A 25,415-nucleotide genomic window follows, 5' to 3' on the forward strand; every position below is an offset into this window, starting at 1 on the left:
GTCGCAGATGTGACCGGTGTTCCTCTGGAGTTGACGAAGCGATGAAAATGTCATCAACGTACGGGAACACGAAGTCGAGTCCTCGGACGACCTCGTGGATAATGCGCTGGAACGTTTGAGCCGCATTTCGAAGTCCGAAGGTCATAAACACGAACTCGAACAAGCCAAACGGCGTTGTGATAGCCGTCTTCGGGATGTCTTCGGGGTGAATGGGCACCTGGTGGAAAGCTTTTTGCAAGTCGATTTTAGAGAAAATGGTTTTACCTTGCAAAATGGTGGTGAAATCCTGGAGATACGGCAGCGGGTATCTGTCCGGTAAAGTTTGGGCGTTCAGCGCTCGGAAGTCCCCACACGGCCGCCATGAGCCGTCAGCCTTTTTCACCATGTGGAGTGGGCTCGCCCAGTTGCTGCTGGATGGGCGGCATATTCCAAGCTTCATCAGGTGCTCGAACTCGGCTCGCGCGTCTACCAGCTTGTCCGGCGGCAAACGTCTTGGACGGGAGAATGTTGGTTGCCCCGTTGTCTCGATTCGATGAAAAACTGCTGATTTGCTCACCGTTCCGGGTGGCGCAAGACGCGTGATGGTTGGAAACTCGGCGAGCACCTCTGCGTAGGGGAACTGGGCACTGAACGTTTTGATGGCACATCCGTTGGTTCGTGCCAATACGCCAGCCGCTTCCAACCGAGTGGTGTTGTCGATGAGCCGCTTTCGCTTCAGGTCGATCAGCAGGTCGTGGTGGCTGATGAAGTCAGCGCCGATAATGCCCGAGGTTACGTCGGCGATGAGGAATTGCCACGAAAACTCTCTACGAAGACCCAGGTTTACCTTGAGCAGCACTTCTCCGTAGACTTTGATCGGCGTTCCATTTGCAGCGAATAATTGCATCGATGTCGGTTTTGCCCCAGCTGAACGCAATCCTCTCGGAATGACGGACACGTCCGCTCCAGTGTCTATTAAAAATTGCATGTTTGTAGTGGTATCCGATATTTTGAGGCGAAAAATGGCAAGTGTGTCGGAAAGTCCGCCAATTTCCAACACAGATTCAGCAGGGTCTAGTTATTGGAGGCGCGGCGACGATGATTGCCCGAAGGTGCAGGGCTTTCGACATCGTTCCGCATCGTTCCCATACGTGCGGTGGTACCAACACGGTCCGTCGGCCGAGTCACGCTCGCGCGGTCCGTAGCTGCGCCTAGAACGGCTACGGGACCGCGATTCGCCTCGGAGATTTCGGAAGCGCAGGACCTGTTCCAGCTTTCGGGACAACTCTGCAATCTCACCCTGCATTGCCGCAATACTGCTTACAGCTGGCGCATCCGTAGAACCCGGCGCAACACGTGGAGAATTGGACGCGATGGCGGAAATGTTTCGCAAACCCATCGAGTCCACAATGGCGTCCGCGATGGCACACTTGTTCGCTGCGTCTCCTGTTGAAGCGATGACTGCCGCTTGTGCGTGTGGTGGTAATCTCGATCCCCAAAGATCCAGCAGGACAGCATCACTCAGCGAGGTTCCGGCAACCCGCTTCATCTCATTGAACAGAAGACTGGGCTTCATATCTCCCAACGGCATGTCGGAGAGCACACGTTGTAAGCGTCGCTGTTGGCTGTCGGCGAAGTACTCGATCAGCTTCGCCTTGATGTAGGTGTACTTGCCCACCTCCGGCACCGCTTCGAGGATACCACGCAATTCGGTCAGCTTGTTCGGGGGGACCTGTGCCATGACAATGTTGAACTTCCGGTTATCATGTTGAGCCGTAATTCCGGATGCCGCGAACCAGAAATCTAGCGACATGAAGTACGATTCGATGTTCGAGTCAGCCATGCTTGGCGGGTTGAGTCGCGGAACGGTAACCGTCTCCACCTGGCCGGCGGCGGCCTGCTCTTCCTCGGTTTTCGTCATCCTCCGTGCGCGAAACCAAAACTTGGACCGAAAAAAACTGTCGGGGTCACCAATTTGGCGGACGAAATAAAACGCGTTGTGTGCTTGATGGAGTCCAGAGTATAATTAAACTAATTCTACAAGTTTGGTTACAATTCGTGGTGGTGTACACAGAAAGTGTGTGTGCACACAAGAATGCGAGAAGCGCAGAACAAAAAGGTATTGTCCAGCGAATGGACAAAGTAGTGACGATGGTCATCTTCGATGATCGTCGTCCAGCAGTGGCAGGGTTTACGACGACGGCTGATACCGCCACATAACTTTATAATCTGGATCACTTTTCAAATAAGTGCCAGTTTTTAAAAATGTTTCGGTTATAACAGCAACATGCACGTTATGAACTCGTAAAAAGTTGAAAAATTCATTTTCTTTCGCTTTTAAAGAGCGAGCATTAAAATTCATAATATTGATGGAATTACTTAGATCCATGATTAAACTTCAGGGTAAGAACAACATCATTCGCAAATTTTAACCCAATCTGGATTGCTTCCATCATGGATGTAGCATTACTCATTGTTTGAATCAAACCAAACAGTGAGTTTTGCAAAAAAGTCATTTTTTCAAACGTAACATCGCCGAGATCAGAAGATCCCAAAGCGTTGCCAGCAGAAACATTTTCAAATGAAATTTGAGCACGGTGTATTTTTTTGAGACCTCAAAGATAAAAAAATCGGTATGTCTGATATTTGGCACCGAGAAAGAAGGGCTCTTTCCCAACATTTTGCGGTATATACTGAAATATTTCGTCGGGGGAGCTAGAGCAACTTTTATTTTTGAAGATTATTTTTCGATTTTATGGGATATTTGTTCAAAATAGTCACAGAAAATCGTTACATTCAAGTTGATATCACTCAAATTTCTTATGAATATGCCTTGGGGACTCTAACCAACTATATTTGACTAATATTTGACCTCCACCAAAAAAAAAAACGAGACAAATTTACCAGATTTCTAGCATTCTTTGAAATTACCCCAAAATCCTAACTGGAAACACTGATACGACCGAAAGTAAATCTTTTCTTTGTACAATTTGTCATGAAATTACAGCAACACATTACCCGGATACATATTTGAGCATTGAACAATGCAAAACATGGATTATTTATTTAATAAGCTGTTTGTTACCCAATAGGCTCCGAAAATTATTATTTCAATCCTCTGTCACATTACACCATTACATTTTAATACATTTTAGAATCAATCACATTGTAGAAAACAGTTTTCTGAACAAGTTCCATAAAAAAAGTACTAGTTTTGGTTCAATATAAGCAGAGATATGCCAAATTTCCTGAAATAAATAGTGCCTTTCTCCAAAATTTTCTTAATTTAATTGCCTTTCACATGATGGGCACTGCCTACTGAGTTTTGTAATGAATGCTATAGAATAATTTTCATGAATTTCGCCAAAACTTGTTATAATTTTTATGTTTCAATAAAATATTATCATCATAAATAATATATTAGTAGGCAGTGCCCATCATGTGAAAGGTAATTAAATTAAGAAATTTTGGAGAAAGGCACTATTTATTTCAGGAAATTCAGCATATCTCTGCTTATATTGAACCAAAACTAGTACTTTTATGGAACTTGTGCAGAAAACTGTTTTCTACAATGTGATTGAATCTAAAATGTTTTAAAATGTAATGATGTAATGTGGCAGAGGATTGAAAAAATAATTTACGGAACCTATTGGGTAGTAAACAGGTTATTTATTAAATAATCCAAGTTTTGTATTGTTTAATGCTCAAATTCGTATCCGGGCAATGTTTTGCTGTATTTTCATGACATTGTACAGTTTGAAAGGATTTATTTTCGGTCGTATCGGGGTTTCCAGCTTGGATTTTGGAGTAATTTCAAAGAATGCTAGAAATCTTGTAAATTTGGTTCGATTTTTTTTATGTGGAGGTCAAATATGGGTCAAATATAGTTGCTTAGATATCAACATGAATGCACCGATTTTTTGTGACTTTTTGAACAAATATCCCATAAAATCGAAAAATAATCTTCAAAAAAATAGTTGCTCTAGACCCCCCGACGAAATATTTCAGTATATACCGCAAAATGTCGAGAAAGAGCCCTTCTTTCACGGTGCCAAATATCAGACATACCAAATTTTTTTATCATTAGTTTGTTCTAAAAAACACACCGTGGCTTAGAGTCCTCAAGGCATATTCATATGAAGTTTGAGTGATATCAACATGAATGCACCGATTTTTTGTGACTTTTTTGAACAAATATCCCATAAAATCGAAAAATAATCTTCAAAAAAAAAATAGTTGCTCTAGACCCCCCGACGAAATATTTCAGTATATACCGCAAAATGTCAAGAAAGAGCCCTTCTTTCACGGTGCCAAATATCAGACATACCGAATTTTTTTATCATTAGTTTGTTCTAAAAAACACACCGTGCATGAGGTACCTGCCCAATTTGAAAATTGGTAGAGGATTTAAAATTCGTGGATGAACCCGAACCCGAAACGACGTTGGCATCATAAATGCCATTGCTGTTACCTAACTTTTCCACGGTAGGGGTATTTCTAGCATTGTTCGAGTGAGACAGCACGAACGTTTGATTTAATGATTGATGGGGCAATCCCAGAAATTTGATTTGTGATTTCCACCACAATTTGCACATTTAAATTGGGTGACTAAGAAGGGACAATTGTCCTTGTCGTGAGAAGAATCCCCGCAAACCATGCATTTTGGAACCATAGCGCAATGATCAGTACCGTGACCGAATGCCTGGCAACGCCGGCACTGGGTCAGATTCTGGCCATTACCGCCATGTTTCTTAAAATGCTCCCACTTTACCCGTACATGGAACAAAAACTGAACTTTGTCCAAAAATTTCAAATTGTTGATTTCATTTCTATTGAAATGAATCAGATAAAATTGTGAAGTCAAACCAAAGCGAGAAATATTCCCGTTTGATTTTTTCTTCATTGGTATTACTTGGGATGGGGCAAAGCCAAGCAACACCTTAAGTTCGTTTTTGATCTCATCCACCGACAAGTCGTTGGAGAGACCTTTCAGGACCGCCTTGAATGGACGAGCATTCTTGGTTTCATACGTGTAGAAATTGTGTTTGTGGTTTTTCAAATAACCAACAAAAGTTTGGTGATCTTGTAAAGATTCCGTCAACAAGCGACATTCTCCTCTTCGACCAAGCTGGAACGAAACCTTCAAATTGCAAGTTTCCTTGCAATTCTTCAGTTGCGTTCGAAAGCTGGCCAAATCGGAGACGGAAGTCACTACAATTGGCGGAGCCTTTACTCGTTTCTCGACGGCAGAAGGCTCAGTACGAGGAGAAGAATCCTTGTCAACAGTTTCGGATAAAACACTGAAACTGTTTGCCAATGGAATTGGAGGATTGACCTCACTTTCAGAATCAGAATCAGACCTCGGATGAGGCTGTTTTCTTTTTCTGTTTCCGTTAGCCGGTTTAGCGTTCAAACGCTTCACCGACGTAACGACCAAATCTTCAGAAGATTTGCGTTTACCTTTGTTTTGACGCATTTTGCAAGCAAAGTTCTCTTTAAAAGATGGCTTCGTTTGTAAAATACAACAAAATTTCAGATGGGGTTAGTCTTGAAAAGACTGTTTAGAATTTGGGAAAATAACTCAGGTAGTCTTTAAAAAGACTGTGAATTTTTTTTTTGAAATAACTCTGAGCTTAGGTAGTAAAAAATACCGCAGCTCTAGTGTCCGTTCACCTCGAAGGTTCGCAAGACACTGGACTCGAAGTGCTTAACCCATAGGTCGCCAAGATGGTAGTTGAACAGTATCGGAGAGTGCTTCCGGCTAAACGTTATCACCTGGCATTTACCGGGATTTAGGACCATGTGATTCGCCTCACACCAATCAGCGAACTTATCCAGTTCGCGTTGCAGGGCTTCGGCATCTTCGAGACAGTCGATCTTGGCGAACAGTTTGAGGTCGTCTGCGTAGGAAAGATGAGGTCCTCTCAGGGTGATGTTGGCATCGTTGAAATAGAACAAGAACACCAACGGACTCAAACGTCGTTTTCGGTGTGGTGATGTTATTTGACGTCCTTTATACGACCCTTGCCTTACAGTTGGTCTAAATCCAGCCTAAAGCCCAAAACCAAGGGTGGCCCATTCTGCCCTCCCCCCCCTGCCCCTATCAGTTAAATTCAGGTGTTCCAGGGAGGTACAATAACATCTCACAATTATGGAATGGGCAATTTGGAGGCATTGTTTTGCTACTCCGAATAAAATAGTCTAGAAATGCTGTTTTTTGTTTTAAAAGTACTACCTTTACTAGTGAAAAAGCAAGAGAATGTAAAAATAAAGGTCCAAAAAATAGTAGTGTTACCAGAAAAGATGCATTGTGCATGCTATTGACAAATTATCACAAAATTGTTCCGAATTTGTGGGTGTTCCGAATATATGGGATGCCCTGCTTATTGAGCACCCGAAATCGTATACGAATTTCGTTTCAAACGCATCAACCGATTCGTACACGGAACCGGTGTTTCCGTTTGAAACGGAAATCGATTCGAATTGAACTGATTGGGAGGTAGCGTTGTTTTGGCAAAGTACACTGACGCGACAGTCGAAGAATTAGCCAACGATGTTAACCCTCAGTGAACTAACACCAAGAGACTCCTGGAAAAGTTTAAGACTCTTACGACTCAAAACACACGCATTATGTAGGACTCTTATCAAATGAAAGATTTCTTTTGATAAGATTAAGTTTATTGCTAGATATTTATAGCAGTTTGTGATTTTTTTTGTGTGTATATGTTAATCGTTCGGTGGGTTGCTTACATTTTACTAAAAATATTTAGCGTAGACACACTTTAAACAATGTTATTATTGCCTTTAAAGCTTGTTTTAAGCACTGCTACGAGAATATCTATTTATTCATTATTTTGATCTTGCCTCAAGGGATTAATAATCTAATGCAGTTTCCACTTTTATTCCACCATACTTTATAACGTCACTAAAAGAAATAAACATGTATAAAAAAAACATTGAATGAAAGGCAGGGTAAAAATGATGGTATTAAAATAATACGTACACTGCACAGTGTTCGGAATGGCAAAATTATGTGAGCAGTTCTCTACGGAATCGGTATTTTTTCTTTAATTTTAATTTTTGTATTTTTTAATCCGGCTGAAACTTTTTTGGTGCCTTCGGTATGCCCAAAGAAGCCATTTTGCATCATTAGTTTGTCCATATAATTTTCCATACAAATTTGGTAGCTGTCCATACAAAAATGATATGTGAAAATTCAAAAATCTGTATCTTTTGAAGGAATTTTTTGATCGATTTCATTTCAAATGGGCGTAATATTGAATGTTTGGCCCGTTTGAAATGTTAGTCTTGATTTAAAATTTTTGAAAATATTTTTTTCGGAAAGATCGGAAAATTTCACGAATGTTTCATGTTTTAATATTGTAAATCCGACCTATAGTTGCTGAAATATCGACATTAGGAAATGGTGGGTTGTTTGGGTGAGACTTAGAAAACATCAATTTTCCTGTTTTTTAACCTTTGCATGGCAATATCTCAGCAACTATGGGTCGTATCAACAAAGTTCAGTAAAGCAAAATATAGACAATTTTCTCAGCTTTTCAAAAATATTTTTTCAAAGGTGGGCAAACATGGGCACTAATTTTAAAAAATGAAAAACTGAGACTATTTTTAAAAAAGTTACCTAAAAATGGTTATAACTTGAAAACGGTGCACTTTATCAAAAATTCACTAAAGTACTTTTTGATTGCTAATTCGATTTTACAGTAAAAAATGAAGTTGAAAAATTTTTGCGACCAATAACGTCATGATTCGAAATCCGGACACTTTGTAGCATATCATTTTTGTTATAGCTGACAAAAAAACATGTAATAAGTTGGAAATGAAGAAATATCATCAGGACGTAGTATCAACTGTCAGTTTTAGAAGAATGCATGCAAAATATGTATTTTCTAACAATTTTTCATCAGAATTTGAAAATTAAAATGACTTGTTGTGCTTCGAATCCCGGACACTGATAAAAGCTGATTCGAAATCCGGACACTTTTGCTTCGAATTCCGGACGTTCGTTTTTGCTAATGAATCCCACAAATTTGGACTGAAATGTTTGTGAATGGCATTCTTTAGGTCTCAAATAAGCTGTTAACATCAAAACAATCGATATTTTATATAAAAATTTGCTTGAATTTAAGGAAATCATAAACATAAATTTCTGCTTTGCCTTCCCGGTGCTTCGGACGCCTATGAAACATTTCACGTGAAATGTTTCGCATTTTTGGTAATTTTATTTTATTCAATTGTTTTGACATTAACTACAGCGTTCAAACAAACTTTGAATGAAAGTTGATGTTAGAATTCATCAGATAACCCATTTTTGACATTTATAATGCGAACTTATATCCAAATAATTGATAAAACAAGACGAAGTGTCCGGGTTTCGAAGCGTCCGGGAATTCGAATCATGACGTTATTTCGATTTTTGAAGAAATCTGTATTGATTCAAAAAATCATAACTCGGTCAAAAAATTTTTGCCCATTCTGGAAATTTCTGAAAAGTTGGTGATAAAACATATAAAAAATAAAAAATTTAAAAATAGTGTTTTTTAGCAAATCAAGTTTTAGTGACAACAAGTTAATTAAAAAAAATCACCAAATTTTTTTTACTGTGTATCATTTTTTTTCAGTGTAGTCCATATCCATACCTACAACTTTGCCGAAGACACCAAATCGATCAAAAAATTCCTTCAAAAGATACAGATTTTTGAATTTTCACATATTATTTTTGTATGGACAGCTGCCAAATTTGTATGGAAAATTATATGGACAAACTAATGATGCAAAATGGCTTCTTTGGGCATGCCGAAGGCACCAAAAAAGTTTCAGCCGGATTAAAAAATAAAAAAAAAATCGAATGACCGAAATCTCAGAGAATTGCTCATGTGGAATAAATTGATAACTCTTTATTTGACGTCCCTTGCCAAATGGTGTCTTCGGAAGAGTTGTTGTACTTGATAAGGGCAATCTTTTGAAGTTTTTGACATACAGGGTGATGACTTTCCAGGGTGTCAACCAAAAACTAACTTTGTTGGATTACGTTGTAGGGCTTTGGTGTCTTCGGCAAAGTTGTAGAGGAGAAAATTTCATGGAAGTTTGCATAAGGCGCCAAATTTGTAGCTCTTAATCTATTCGAGATATACGCAATTTTTGCAAAAATGATCAAAAAAAGCAGTTTTTTGGTGATAACTCAAATTGTTAGCATTTTAGCGGCCTACTATGTTCTGAAGAGTTGTTTATGACATAAAATTACACATCTTCGCAGAAGACAGCAAAATGTTTTGTGCCTTTATTGAGGAGTTATAACCATTTTTAAAGTGATTTTGAGCCTATGTTCAAGTTGCTATGTTTTCAAAACAAACAATTGTGCAGTATTATTTATTCTACATACACTTTAAACAGTAATATTACCTTGTTTTACGCGTCGTTTTCAAAGTCCGGTTCGTTCAATCTGATCGCGAATCACCAATTCCGCACGGTATTGTGCCCAAGTAGCACACTTTGTTCGCCAAAAGATTTCCGAACTTGTTGTTGAACTCATTTACTATGTTTTCCCAACGTCCCTGAGAACTCTTAAACGCTGGAAAAAGCGCACGTTTTTCTGTTGTTGAACATCTCTTAACCTGTTAGAAATGTGCGTGGTTTAATTAAGTTTTACCAGCGCACGTCCTACTTGCATAGAGAACGTTTGTTGAACATGTCATAAGAACTCTTGACTATAAGATTCTGAACCGGGTTGAATAACGTCGTTAGAACCGTTTAACAACATTCTGCCTTTAAGATTCAGGAGGGAGTTAGGCAAACGTTTTTATAACCGTTCAAGTACATATCGTGGCAGACAAGAATGTTAAACAGGTTTTTCATAAAATACGTCCAAGGTGTTCGCTCAAAAGTTTTTTTTCTTAATTTAATCCTTTATTTGTGAGTAAAGTTGCTTTACGATACTTTAACTACTAGTTTTTTTTTTGTAATTTATTAGTTTACACAGGGATACGCCATTTATGTGATGGATAATACAAAAATATCAACCATAAAAAAACATTCAATTTCCTAATTATGCCTATGGGGATTTTTTTTTCAATTATGTTTGAGTGCTAATTAACATCGCTTGCTACTTCTATTCTACTACTGCTGCTGGTTCCCGGTGCTGCATTTTCAGTTTTCCTTTTTGATGATGAATGCTCAGGGCAAGTATCGAACCCAAGATCACTCCAAATGTCAAGTCCGGGCGCGCGTCTGCTTCTTTCCACGAGCGGTTATGATGGATGAGCAGGCCTAAACGTCAATAAGAAGTCTGCGGTCATCTAGGTTTTACCAAGTTCATTAACAGTTTGCCAAAACTTCTTTCGAACATAAGCTGTTTCTATTTTTAGAACTATCCTTGCTTGTTTCGTCAACAAGTCCTTGCTCGGTTTTTAGAACACGAACGCGAACTTCACAAAAACAACTTGTTTACGGGAAATCTCAGCCGAAGCCAACGGTCAAATCTACTATGTTATCACATTTAGCAAACTGAAATGAAACATCATGTCTGCAAATGTCATTTTGCTTTTCGAGTTTGTAACGATTCCTTTTGCTCCCTCCGAAACACCCAACAGCTTCTGCACTAAGTGCGGCGCCACTCCAACAATTGTGGAGACTGTTGGAGCAAGATTGAATCCCCGGCGAGACTCTCTGGGCGGGTTTATAGAAAACAAACAGATCGTACACTTTAACTTCCGGAAACGTCTGACCACAACACCAAATTTAATGCAAAAACCAAAGAATGAGCGGGACCTAAAAGATGTCGGAACCACTGGGCGTGCTTATTTAAAAAAACAAGGGACAACCAAGTCAGCCAAGCCACGTCAATACAACCCGCCAATTACTCCATCAGAACATAGCGTTTATTGCTGTCGGTTGGCCTAATTCTGTTTCTGGACAGCTTGGGGGTTGACGTCAACTCTAACTTGTCTTGAGCTCTTAATTCTAACAATTTTGGGTCTGACCTTATTTACAGCTACTTCCGGTGCGTCCGAGGCACCTCCAGGAACGCCACGACCAGCACGGGTCGCGAAGCTTGCTCAGGTTCAGCGGGATGATCACGTGCGTCTACACGTGCAGATCGGGAGGCTCGGCGTCGCCGCAGCGAGGCCGGTTTCGTTCTCTTTCCCACGTGTCCCGAGACACGTTGCTCGACGTGACGCGCTCGGTAGGCGTCAGCAGCACGTCCACGTGCACCAGCCCGGGTCGCGCGCGACGGTTCGCTCGTTCGGCAGCAGCCAACGGTAGATGGCGCTTCTCCCGTGTCCGCAGACACACCGACTGGCCGAAAACACTGGTTTGGATTCCACAACCAATCCCCGTTGCCGCACGGCGGTTTAACAGCGTGCAGATCGGTTGATCGCACGGCCCACAGGTCCCCGTCACGTGTATCACTTTAACGCGCCCTCTGGCTTCGGTCCTCTCCAGTTGATCTTCTTCTCGCACGTGTCCCAAACACGCGTAACGACGTCGTCACTCTGGCTCCGGCGTCGGTTTTCCACGTCGCAAGCCGCCGTTAGCCGAGACACACACCCGTCGTTCGCCGCTGCCAGCCGCCCTTGGGACGACTCCACTTCCAAGATGGCGCTCCACCGAGGGGTCCAAGCACGTGTTTCGTCGACTCGAGGTTTGGCGATGATTTTCGACGAAATCCGGGACTGCAACCAGGCGCAAGTGGGTTCCGCGAGTGCAAGGTTCGGTTGCTCACAGGATTTTCCGACGCTCACGCGTGGGCGGATGCTCGAACGTGGGTGGCGGAGATGTATCGGTACCGCACAACGACCACGTGTCACGAATTCGAGGCTGGCTTTCGGCCCCAGATCAAGACCCACGTTGAACAGTGGGAAAGACGCTGTTCAACGACCACGGAGTTAGTTCTAGCTACATTTCTGGCACAATTGATTCTTACCTGAGCACTAATCTGACCAAACGTCGCGCCAAATCGAGGGCTTGATCGAAGATCAATTTGTTGACCTGATTTTGGGAGAATTTCTTCTAAACTAGTTGTTATACAATGTAAATTGTTTCTAACTCACGTTTAACCACTCGATTTGTCTCCTGGGCGCTACTAATTTCAACTGTGCACTAACTCGCGTGGGTTTAAAGAACGGTTTGAACTTCTGAAGTCACCAACGAATCGCACAGAAATGACACGACCTTCCCAATTGTCCCATAACCGAGCCGATAATCAAATCGTCCGATTATAGTATTAATCGTATGCTACGAACACCAGCGAGATGCATCGTCTCCCCTGTCCCTCGTGTGCAAAGCTATATCTTCTACTCATTCTAGCTCAAGCAGCTTACGCTGGGCTCTTTTAATAGACAAAAGCGTTGGGAAAATAGCAAATCTTACTCCCAACTCGCTGGATGCTGTGGTCATACGAACAAGAAAATTAAATGAGATCTGTACGCGGCACTTTGAGTGGATTTCAAATCACTCACTTTCAGTTAATAAGGATTCAAAGTCACTCATTTGCATTTATCGTCCGCCACTATAGCGCTGCGGCTGTTGAGGAGGCGCAAACGAAAACGTATTTTGAAATTCAAATTGATTGTTACATTTCGCCTATGCAAAATTATAAAAATTTTGAAATTTTAAAATTTCAAAATTTTTATACGCTAGGAACACACTTTTACTTGATCATTATTATGTTTTATAGTGCTGGAATAGCAGACCTCAAACTAAAGGCTGTATTTTAAAATGTATTTAATGTTGAAAACGAGTTCAGTACATTGGTTGATTTAATTGTTAACCAAATACTTTTTTTCTTTACATAACAGATTAAATTCAATTTTATTTTTGAGAAATATCTTAAAAGAAAACTGCGCAATTCATAACTCATTCCATTTGTTTTCCAAACTTTCACTTCAGTCCAACTCATAATAAATTCAACCACACCTACAAATCTAACTTAACTTGAATTACCGAATAACTTCAGAAAAGTCTGAATTATTTTATTTTTTTCTTAGCTTAATGTCCAAGTGACTTCAGATAGTAATCTGAAAAGATTTATTTCTTCTAAACCAATTAACTTCAGTAACAACTGAATAAATTTATCTCAAACTAAAACTAATAAATTCGCATTCAGTAATCTAAACTTGCATACAATCTTTCACGCCAAATTCTAGCCCATGCAGCAATAAAAAAAAACATCGCATCTCTGAGGCACAAGCACAACCCTACTAAACGTCAGAAAGGCTGCCGTCGTAAGAACTGTCAAAAACTAAAGGAAAAAGATACAAAATGGGAATTTAGTTTTCGTTGTCTGCATGATTTGAGCTATATTTTAATTTTTATGGCCAAAATTGATGGATGAACTCTAAATTAAACAAAGAAAAAAGGTTTGGTAAGCTATGTACTGAAAAATTGATATGAAGGAAAAGGAAACTATTGTAAATTTTTCGAAACTGAAGTGATAAGTGTTTTGTTTACCTCTGATGGGCAACCTCTCGTCTTAGCTGGCTATTTCAAAAAATGCATTTTAAGGATCGATTCTAACTTAACCGTGAATGTTATGGTGAGGAAACACAACTAGTGACATCTCAAACCGGAAATTTTGATTGATTTTTGATTTTTCCGAGCGAATTAATCACTCTACATGTCTTCGTTCTTGTGAATGGATGAATGGATCCACCCATGACGTGAGGAAACAACAATGTGACGTCTCAAACGCCCGGAGTTCGTTCTTTATCAGAAGATGTTTTTGTTGGAGTTTCACCAATTAGTTAGAGTATAATCCGGAAATTACACTCTACATAGCTGTAGTACCTAAACCCGTTTTAGGAACGAACCGTGGTAACTTCCGGGAATTCTGGTACCATTCAGTTCTTCCAAGACATAACAGTTCGTTCCAAGTTTATCTCGAATTCTCACCCGCCGGAACTTGTTGCCAAATTTTCCTACAAAACTACGATCTTTATCAGACAGATGAACGTTCTTTTTAAAAACTTCTTCTCCTTTCTTGAACGTGTGCTTTTGATTGGCGCGCAGATTGTACGGGGTTGAATATCGTTGATAGGCCTTCAGCAGGTTCTTCTGTACCAGGGCGAACAGCTGTTTCATCTCTTCCGAACGTTGTACTGGCCCCTGATCTTCCGATTCACGTAACATTTCATATTCGGCACCCGAACTGACCATCGTCCGTCCAAAATTGATGAAGAACGGTGTGAAACCCGTACTGTCGTGGACACTTGCACGAATTGCTTTGGCAATTTGGTGAACTGATTCATCCCATTTCCGGTGGTCCATCTGGCGGTTTAGACAGCATCGTATCGCCGTCACGATTACCCGGTTTACCCGTTCCGTCGGGTTTGGGGCGGGATGATATACGGCAAGATTCCAGTGGGTCACTTCGTATTTTTGAAGTAATTTTTGAAAGAGATCCGCATGGAAAACTTTGGCGTTATCCGTGATGCACACTGACGGCGCCCCGAACACGCTGAAGATGATATTTTCGACGAATTGGCAAACCGAACTTGCAGTGGCAGCGCGTAAACATTGAACCATAACGAATTTGGAAAAATAATCACACACCACAAGTAGCCAGACATTTCCTTTCTTGGACCTCGGATAAGGACCAAGAAAGTCCATGGATATCATCTCCCAGGGACGAGTACAGGCCTTCGGTTGACCACAGACAGGTCGTACGTTACTATTCGGGATTTTGGATTCTTTACACACCTCGCAACTGGAACAAAAGCGTTTGATGTCGGAGGCCATCCTCGGCCAGTAAAATCGCTCTCGTACCTTGGCCAGGACTTTGACAAATCCCAGATGTGCCTCTTCGTGAATCTCCTTAATGACCGGTTTTCGTTCGATCATGGGTACGACATACTTCCATCTGAAAGCTGGATCTTCCATTTCCGTCGCGTTCGTTACGTATTTGTACACCTTTCCGTCCCGCACTGTGAAGTCTGAGTAACGTTCTGGTTCTTGTTCAATCCTTTCTTTCAGTTGAACGACATACGGATCCGAGAGTTTGCTGTCAATGGTGTAAATGGATCTCGAAAGAGCATCTGCTGGAATATTCTCCGACCCCTTTTTGTATTGGAGTAAGATGTCGTACTTTGCCAATTTAAGTGCCCACCTGGCGATGCGGGGAGATTTAGATTCGATAGACATGCTTTGGAGGAATGTCAAACTCATCGCGTCGGTTTGAACTACAAACTGCGATCCCTCAACAAAGTGTTTGAAATGCTCAATACCCAGGAGTACCGCCAGGCACTCCCGCTCGGTGGCGCTGTACCGACGCTGCGTACTGGAGAGCTTTTTTGAAAAGTACGCGATCGTCTTACGTTCATCGCCCTGTAGTTGCACCAAAACCGCACCGATTGCCAAATCCGAACTATCGGTCTCGATGATGAATGGCAGCCGGAAGTCGGGATTGGCGAGAATCGGAGCACTAACGAGTGCACTTTTGAGTTTTCCTAGCGCGATCTCAGCTTCCTCACTCCACGTGAACTTATTACGATCTTTCTTCAGCAAGTTGGTGATGGGCGTGGTTATTTCTGAGTAATTTCTTATAAATTTCTGGTAAAATCCAGCCAATCCCAAGAGCCGGCGGATATCTTTTACCGTTTTCGGAGTAGGATAATCCAAAATCGGCTGAATTTTACTCACGTCCATCGACAAGCCGTCCTCTGATAAGACATAGCCAAGGTATCGAATCTTCGTACGGCAAAAATGACTTTTCGCCACATTGATGGTCAAACCGGAACGCTGCAATCTTCTGGCTACTTCCCGAATCAGCTCCAGATGTTCTTCGAACGAGTTAGACAAAATGATGATGTCATCTAAATAGACGTAAACTCTCGGCTCGAGATCGTGACCCAATACTTTCACCATCAACCTGGTCATCGTCGCAGGTGCATTAATTAGACCGAACGGCATCACCACAAAGCGGAACAGACCTTTATTCGTTCTGAACGCGGTCTTATCTTTGGCTTCCGGCTCCAGCGGGACCTGGTAGTAGGATTCGGATAAGTCAATGACGGAGAAGTACTTTGATTTTTGAATTCGTTGAAGAATTCCCATCATATTGGGGAACGGAAAGTCATCTTTGCGAGTGCATTGGTTCAATCTGCGACTGTCGAGGCAGATCCTCCACTTTCCGTTTGCCTTTTTGATCGGGAGAAGTGGGTTCAAAAAGTCGACGACCCCGGGGCACTCTTCGATGACCCCTAACCGCATCATCCGATCCACCTCAGCATCAATGACCTCCTCGACCACAGGGGACCACCGATAAGACGCCATCCTCCTCGGTTTGGTATCCGGAAATAGTTCTATAGCATGTTTTAGTACGTGGGTCCTTCCTAACGACCCATCCTTAGTCGCTGGAAGCTGAAGCACAGCCTCGAACAATTTAGTCCGTTCCTCGTCCGTTAGCTGGTGCTCCGTTTCAATGTCGCTGGGCTGAATCAAAATGTTTTCCGGAATTTCAACCGTGGGAATCTCCAAACTTTCGTCGATTTCTATCTTCTCCTCCGAGACTTCGATTTGTTCGGATGTAGGTTGGAGTTGAAAGCAAATTTTCTCCTCCTCATCGCCAAAGTAATCCTCTACCAAAGCAAAATCAAGACTATTAACACAACCTTCCGTTACAGGATCTCCGGTGTTTGGTGCCAGCAATTGAAATCCAAATTTGTTCAAAAATCGATGCCCAGGATCAGATCCTTCTTCACTTCCGGAACAACGATAGTTTTCAACACGTGAGTGGTGTCTTTAAAGGAGATCGGCAGGTTTACGTAGCCGAGACAGCTGTACGATGTTCCATCAGCAGTTGAGATGCGCAAATTCGCAGGATGAATCAGCAAACCGAGTTTGTTAATCAGGTCAACAGCACTAATTATCGATAAGCTGGCACCCGTATCGGCAAGACCTTCTACTTCTTCTGAAAGAACCCGTACCTTGATGTGTGGGCAGCGATGCACAGTGGTTTCGATCTGATGAATTCGATCAAAATAAGAGTATGTTGATGTCGGAATCTGCGCGGGGTGGCATGAGGAAGCTCGATTCCCGAAGCGTTCCTCTTCTATTCGTTTTTTTGATCTTCATCCTCTTCCGCAGCTCGAAGTTGGTGACGACTTGGGCAACGCGCAGCGGTTGTCCCATCATAACCACAAATGTGACAAAAGACTGCTTTCCTTTTATCACATTCCCGCCACATGTGACCTGTTCCACGACAATTCCAACACATCACGGATTCCATGCGCTGCTCCGCCGATCCTGGCTGGTTCTCCTTCTTCGATCGGACAAACTTTCCCTGACGTCCCTGAAGTGCGTACACGAGCTCAGGGTCGTGCTCGTCCTCCAGACAACCTTCCTCCAAGTCAATCTGATGTACGGTCGATTTGTTGAGACTGGCCTCCAGCGCGTCCATTCTAGAGCATAGATTAGACAGGTGATCCAGTGACTCAATTGTGACCAAGACGAGACGGCGTTGATAACTCAACTTCATATTCGCCTTCGCCAGCTCGAAGATTTCTTTCTCCGGCACGCGGTATGTCAATCGTTGAGCCAAAAATTCCAGGTCAGTCAAGAACGCGCTAAACTTCTCATTCGGACGCTGCTTACGGTTGTGCAATTCGAACTTTATAATGCTGTCCTGATTGGGGTTGTCATATCTCAGTCTCAAGTAGTGCTCCAAAGTATTCCAACAATCGAAGCGATCATGGTACGTCGTGTACCACGTGTACGCTGAGTCCTTGAACAGGATGTGCGCGTGCATCCGTAGGTCTTGTTTCGATATGGCGTACGACTCAGACAGCATGTATATTTGACGCAAATAATCAGACACCGGAATCGGGTTCGAATCTCCCGAAAACTTCGGCCACTTCTCGATGATATTGCATTGTTGATGGGGTAAACATCGAGGGTATTCTGGCTGGTCATTTGCCCAAGCGGAATGATGATTTCGCCGTGAATGTACCTGATCATTCGCCGATGGTCGCGGAGCGCTTCGAGAATTGTCCCGAGCACGAATCGGTAAACTTGCGGCCGATCTGGGTTCATATCGATTCCAAATCGATTGACCAGTTCCGAAGGGTGTCCAACCGACGCGCCTCTCCTCTTGATGGTTGTGCGAATGGTCCACTTCCGGCGGTCTGGTATCCGCACGTGCTGCACGAAACTGAAAATCCTGTCCTCGATTTAACGGTTCCGGTCGAAACTCACTTTGATCCTCCCATCCTTTTTCAGCTCCTAACACCTGAGGTCCTGGTTGCTTTGGAAATGTTCGACGAAAAGAATCCGGAACGTGATTAGCAGGTCCCCGTCCAAGACCCTGAGAGATCTGAAGCATCTCCGAATCATTCCGAAGGTTGACATTTGCAACTTGTTCGGCTATGTTATCAACAGCTTCAGTTGGGACTGGTTCTCCGTTAAGTTCCTGCTTCATCAGCTGTTCAAGGCAAGCGCGAAGGTAATCTTTCACATCCGACACGTGAATGTACTCATTCAAATCGGTTTCCTCGATAGGTTCATTGCGGAGGGTCGGAGGGCGAAGATGTAGCTGCGGAGCGACCCATATTCACCTGAGATTGCGGTTGGTGCGTAGGTGGAGGAACACTCCCGGACGTGTGTCCAAACAAGCCTCGCACGTAGTTGCTTTGAGGCTGTGTCCTGCGCGGTTGATCCTCCGGTAGTGTAAGGGTCGAGTTATTCCTGTCCGTTGTTGCTGGTTGCCTCCATCCCGGTGCGTTCGACCCCAACGGTCTGATGGACTCATTTGGGCCCGCGTCAGCTGGTGAAAATCCGTACAACCACTGATTGTAACTCGACTGACCCTTGCCGAGGGGCAGGGACTGGAGTAGCTAACAGATCGCGAGAAGCTTTCGGTTTGGTCCCCGTGTACCGTGGCTGAAGCGTCTCTTGAACCATTGCAGTGTTCACGGGTGGAGCGTTGGCCGCACGAGCCGGGCGATCTTCCAGAATGCCTCCAACAGCTCCTTCCCCAGAATCAACCGTCATATCAACTAAATCTTGACCAGACTGTACCGGGTTCACAGGGGCCCAGTTTGATTGTAGCGTATTGACTCGACTGAGGGGAACTTGGCGGCCGACATGTGCCAGATCGATTTGGTAATATTTCCTTGAGAGTCGTTCTATGCCGTCCAACAATATCTTTCGCTGCTGGAATAATTCATCCGTTTCCGGTACGTAACGCCGAAGTCTCTTGTGGTAATGCACCAGCCTCGAATAGCCATCATCACCGAGTCCTGCTTCCAGACTGCGTTCGATTTCCTTCAGCTGCCTTGGAATGTTGATTAAATCTTCAGCGAGAGAGTATGCTGAGAACTGCACTCTGTCCGGGTCTTCGGGTTGGCGCAGCAACACACCCAAACTCCGCTGACGCTCTTGAACTCCCCCTCGAACAGGTGTGGCCCGAAGGCAGAATTCATATTCCATTTCCTCATCTTTGAGGCCGCTAGGGTCACTTATGTAAACCGTATCCATAGTTAAGTTACGAATCGTCCTTTTGCAACTGCTTTTTGTAATGATAAAATAATAACTAATCACGACCGAAATAAATTCAAACTGCAACACGCCCGAATGGAACTGAAGTTTGGATATGGATTGACTGAGTTTACTATTTGACTAAAGTTCTAAATAATGATAAATAAAGTGATAAGTGAAGATGATATCAAGTTGTATGGTTGATAAATGATAACTTAAGAAAGGTTCACCAAAGTTGTAATCCGAATACCAAATGTACTACTATTTCCGAATTAGTCCAACTTAAGTGGCAATTCAATTTCAAGAATAACTATTGTTTTCTATTGTCGGGCCCCACGTTGGGCGCCAAAATGTAACGATTCCTTTTGCTCCCTCCGAAACACCCAACAGCTTCTGCACTAAGTGCGGCGCCACTCCAACAATTGTGGAGACTGTTGGAGCAAGATTGAATCCCCGGCGAGACTCTCTGGGCGGGTTTATAGAAAACAAACAGATCGTACACTTTAACTTCCGGAAACGTCTGACCACAACACCAAATTTAATGCAAAAACCAAAGAATGAGCGGGACCTAAAGATGTCGGAACCACTGGGCGTGCTTATTTAAAAACAAGGGACAACCAAGTCAGCCAAGCCACGTCAATACAACCCGCCAATTACTCCATCAGAACATAGCGTTTATTGCTGTCGGTTGGCCTAATTCTGTTTCTGGACAGCTTGGGGGTTGACGTCAACTCTAACTTGTCTTGAGCTCTTAATTCTAACAATTTTGGGTCTGACCTTATTTACAGCTACTTCCGGTGCGTCCGAGGCACCTCCAGGAACGCCACGACCAGCACGGGTCGCGAAGCTTGCTCAGGTTCAGCGGGATGATCACGTGCGTCTACACGTGCAGATCGGGAGGCTCGGCGTCGCCGCAGCGAGGCCGGTTTCGTTCTCTTTCCCACGTGTCCCGAGACACGTTGCTCGACGTGACGCGCTCGGTAGGCGTCAGCAGCACGCCAGTTCGTCGTCCACGTGCACCAGCCCGGGTCGCGCGCGACGGTTCGCTCGTTCGGCAGCAGCCAACGGTAGATGGCGCTTCTCCCGTGTCCGCAGACACACCGACTGGCCGAAAACACTGGTTTGGATTCCACAACCAATCCCCGTTGCCGCACGGCGGTTTAACAGCGTGCAGATCGGTTGATCGCACGGCCCACAGGTCCCCGTCACGTGTATCACTTTAACGCGCCCTCTGGCTTCGGTCCTCTCCAGTTGATCTTCTTCTCGCACGTGTCCCAAACACGCGTAACGACGTCGTCACTCTGGCTCCGGCGTCGGTTTTCCACGTCGCAAGCCGCCGTTAGCCGAGACACACACCCGTCGTTCGCCGCTGCCAGCCGCCCTTGGGACGACTCCACTTCCAAGATGGCGCTCCACCGAGGGGTCCAAGCACGTGTTTCGTCGACTCGAGGTTTGGCGATGATTTTCGACGAAATCCGGGACTGCAACCAGGCGCAAGTGGGTTCCGCGAGTGCAAGGTTCGGTTGCTCACAGGATTTTCCGACGCTCACGCGTGGGCGGATGCTCGAACGTGGGTGGCGGAGATGTATCGGTACCGCACAACGACCACGTGTCACGAATTCGAGGCTGGCTTTCGGCCCCAGATCAAGACCCACGTTGAACAGTGGGAAAGACGCTGTTCAACGACCACGGAGTTAGTTCTAGCTACATTTCTGGCACAATTGATTCTTACCTGAGCACTAATCTGACCAAACGTCGCGCCAAATCGAGGGCTTGATCGAAGATCAATTTGTTGACCTGATTTTGGGAGAATTTCTTCTAAACTAGTTGTTATACAATGTAAATTGTTTCTAACTCACGTTTAACCACTCGATTTGTCTCCTGGGCGCTACTAATTTCAACTGTGCACTAACTCGCGTGGGTTTAAAGAACGGTTTGAACTTCTGAAGTCACCAACGAATCGCACAGAAATGACACGACCTTCCCAATTGTCCCATAACCGAGCCGATAATCAAATCGTCCGATTATAGTATTAATCGTATGCTACGAACACCAGCGAGATGCATCGTCTCCCTGTCCCTCGTGTGCAAAGCTATATCTTCTACTCATTCTAGCTCAAGCAGCTTACGCTGGGCTCTTTTAATAGACAAAAGCGTTGGGAAAATAGCAAATCTTACTCCCAACTCGCTGGATGCTGTGGTCATACGAACAAGAAAATTAAATGAGATCTGTACGCGGCACTTTGAGTGGATTTCAAATCACTCACTTTCAGTTAATAAGGATTCAAAGTCACTCATTTGCATTTATCGTCCGCCACTATAGCGCTGCGGCTGTTGAGGGGAGGCGCAAACGAAAACGTATTTTGAAATTCAAATTGATTGTTACAAGTTCTACAAGCATGTTTCATTGAGGTCAGAATAAACTTCAAAATGAACTATTCGTAATCCGTTGCTAGATTTGGCATTTGTGTTACGCAGCTATGTTGAACAATGGTTTTTTGATCAAAATGTGAACAATTGACCAAATTTTTTGACACTTGTTCAATAATTAACGAATAAAAACACTTATGCAGCAATTGTTCAACAAAAAAATAAAGAGCGATGTTTTTCTTGCTACTTGGGTGGAGTACTCGTGAAGTGATAGTCGGTTTCGGAGTATTGACCACGACAACAATCCCATCGGTTTCCTGATTCCACCGCACGGCAACACCAACCTCTAACTGTGCAACCGGGCAGGAGCCCCCACACAAGCACTGTGAGCAATACAGCGAGCTGCCCAAGTAACCATCCAGCACTAAGAAAAATCATAAATTGGCTGTTTATTAGCATTCATCCCTAGTTTCTGCCAGTACGACCAAAACAAACCAGCGGAGAAAAATAAAAATCGGCTGTCAGTCGGTGTGCGAGATTTATCGTAATTTCATGCTTTTCAGTTGCAATTCATGTTTTTGGAAGAATCTCTTCTACAGGATGCATTATTACGTTGGCTTACCCGGGCCTTTCCGGTGCCAATCGTAAACGACAATCGCTTGCTTCAGGATTACCAGGGGGAATCAAAATTTATTAGAGTTTTTTTACGATCCTTGGCCGGATTGGAGGAATCTTTCGCCTACAGTGTCTGTCTGAGTGAATAAAAATAGCTTTTACGCAAGATACTACCATCTGTAGGTGTTCCAACTTCTGAGATAAGCCATCTTCAAATTGGGCGTGTGGGCTTAGGCTCAGAAATCTCCACTCATCGGCGGCAACATCTAGCTCCTGGCATTACATCTCCGACATCTCACTTTCAATAAAAAAAAATCGGCTCTTCAACACTTGGTCAGCAGCGTCGGTAACATAGAATAGTAAACAAATCTTAAAATAGAATGGAAGGAGGGGACGAAAATGAGGGAGAGAGAGCAACATTTTTGCTTCTCCCAATTTTTTGACGTTTTGTGCAGGGTTGGATCAACAACAGTAGAGGTCAGCTGGAAATCAGAAATATAAAGTCCAAAACCGACTGCAAATCAGCTGTAAAAGCGCTTTTAGTGCAGATGTCAAAACTTCTTAGCTGTAACTCACTGACTTGTTTTAGTGCTGTTTGGTTACTTGGGTGGACGTCATCACTTGTTTAAATCCAGCAACACACTGCAAACGGACCACCCAATTTAAGGTCTTGTACGCTACCCAACTTGAAGTCACTTTGAGTGGGGTTACTCAAAATGGGCTGCAAACAGTGCCAGAAAAAGGTCTGGGACTCTGAGCGCATCATATGCCAAGGATTTTGCGGGGGCAGCTTCCACATGATTTGCGCCTAGGTGGATATCCCGTTGAAAGACGCTCTGGGACAACGTCCTAATAATGCGTTTTGGATGTGCGATGACTGCGCGAAGTTATTCCTGAACGGTCACTTCCGTCTCATTGCCAAGGGACATGATGAGGGCAATTCGGAGATTGCTGATGCTGTGAAGACGATGCAGAATGAAATCACCAAATTGACTTCCACGGTCATCGCATTCACCGAAAAGGTTGCTGAAAATTCGGCGTCTACGACCACCTGGCCCAGCAAGCGTCCTAGGGATAGCGAAACGCCCACCAAAGTCAGCATCCCCTCCGCCTCACGCGGTACGAAGGCAATGACCACAGTTCCTGTCCTCGCCAGCAGCGCAGAACAGGATGATTTGTGGTATATCTGGTTATCGAGTTTCCCGCCGAGCGTCACGGAAGACGATATCCGCCTGATGGTGAAGGAGTGCCTGTCCGTTGATGACGACGACCCCATCGCGGTTAAGATGCTGATGAAGAAGGGCGTCGACATTTCTACACTGACATCAATCACGTTCAAGGTCGGAGTCAGTCGGGATTACCGCGAGTTATCTTTGGACCCGAGTAACTGGCCAGAGGGCCTGGTCTTCCGCCAGAGGGCCTCGTTTTGACATGAACAATTGACCCCCTAGTAACTCCAAGGGGGTTCTCAAGGCGTCGGCTAGATTAGTGTGTCCACCTCGCTGTCGCAAACTCATCACTGAACCTCATCACTTGACCGCTGCCGTTCTACCATCATCGTCTCGAAACCATCCTGCTGCTGTTACTGCTGACCCGGGACGCACGTTATACAGAATTAGGGATGACCCCCGATCAACCGGCACAGTCACGCCATCGCTCTGCGGTGTTCCTGCCAATTGTACCTGCCATCCAAGCCTTCCCGGCCCTGTGTCCGGTCGCGGAAACGGAGTCATCCAAACTGAGAACTCGTTTTGATTTACTTGCTCGCCCTGATGTCCTCCCAAGTTGCAGCCAACGATCTACAATATCTACAACGGATCACTCTAGCGGCTTCAGCGGCAATCAGGCTGACCCGGGACGCTCGTTCAAAAGCGACATGGATGGCTCCCAATCCACCGACACAGTCGCGCCACCGCTCTGCTGTAATCAACAACACTGTTCCTGCCGTCCAAGTCGTCCTGGCCCTGTGTTGCGACTTGTCAAACTGGCTTGGGAAATTCTAATTTTCTCAAAAAATGATCAAAGCGAGACGATGTTGCTCACCTGTCAATAGCAATTTCAAAGTGCGAATGTCCAGTTTGGTGAAAACTGCGACTGGAAAAGTAAATAAACAACTGCTAGTTGCCTAGTTTTTGGAAATTTTGTTGTCAAAAGTGCGAGAGAAAAGTGCGGGCCAAATCCAAGTTACAGTGCAAGGATCAATATTCAATTGGAAATGTGGAATAAGATAATAATAACAGTTTGAGTTATGTTTCCCGGGCGGAAAGTGAGTTAGTGGATATAACTTCGAACTATCTTGGCTTGTTTATTCGCATCTTGCTGTAAACTCCTCGAGTTATGACGACTTTTGAAACCGACTGCGTATCATGGTAAGTATATTCCAAGATCATACTGCATTATCTACAGTTGATATTGAGCTGTTAGTGGTAGTTTTTTTGGACTTAACAAAAATTTCGGACTTTGCAAAAAAATTTCCAAAATTTTACCCGAACATCATGAAATGATTATTTTGACTTTATTTCAAATTTATGCTGGACTTAGAAAAATTAGCAGTCACTGACAGAATTATCAATTTCCGACATTTAGAATAATTTTCATGAGCTGATATTTTAGTTTGATTTTATTTATGCTGGACTTTGAAATTTTTGCGTATATTTTTTAATTCTTTACTTTTTAAAGAAAAAGCATTTTTTTGGGACTTAGAAAATTTTCGGGAGTTTGGAAACATGATAAATTATTTTAATGTTTATTTTTGCTTTGAACCAAAATTTCGGAAAAATCGACGAAATTACAGGAAATTTTTGTCCGATTTTTACAAAAACATCTGTTTGTTCCTAAAATAATCTCCCTAACAAAATGTCTTCATTGAAATTTTGAAATTCGAAAGTCGGTTTTTAATAATTATTGATATACCCCCTACAAAAATCGTTCCGGCACTTAGAAAATTTACGGGATCCGTAT

The 25,415-nt window shown here is 43.5% G+C and overlaps 2 protein-coding genes across 2 annotated transcripts in view; both read right to left on the reverse strand.

The window, feature by feature from the left end:
- Positions 1 to 6,935, reverse strand: part of LOC6053197 (DALR anticodon-binding domain-containing protein 3) — a 113,691-nt gene extending 106,756 nt beyond the window's left edge. The window contains exon 1 of the mRNA XM_038264644.1: positions 6,730 to 6,935. The gene's annotated coding sequence lies outside the window, so the exon portion shown is untranslated. The remainder of the gene's footprint in view (positions 1 to 6,729) is intronic.
- Positions 1,058 to 1,900, reverse strand: LOC119769094. Its single transcript, XM_038260997.1, has one exon. It carries the CDS (start codon positions 1,898 to 1,900, stop codon positions 1,058 to 1,060), a length of 843 nt encoding a protein of 280 aa, XP_038116925.1.
- Positions 6,936 to 25,415: the final 18,480 nt, after the last annotated feature.

The sequence above is a fragment of the Culex quinquefasciatus genome, chromosome 3 (genome assembly GCF_015732765.1).
Source record: "Culex quinquefasciatus strain JHB chromosome 3, VPISU_Cqui_1.0_pri_paternal, whole genome shotgun sequence".
NCBI classification, from domain to species: Eukaryota; Metazoa; Arthropoda; class Insecta; order Diptera; family Culicidae; genus Culex; species Culex quinquefasciatus.

Excerpts from the sequence above, each read along its gene's own strand:
- LOC119769094 (XM_038260997.1), bottom strand. The coding sequence starts at position 1,900 with ATGACGAAAACCGAGGAAGAGCAGGCCGCCGCCGGCCAGGTGGAGACG.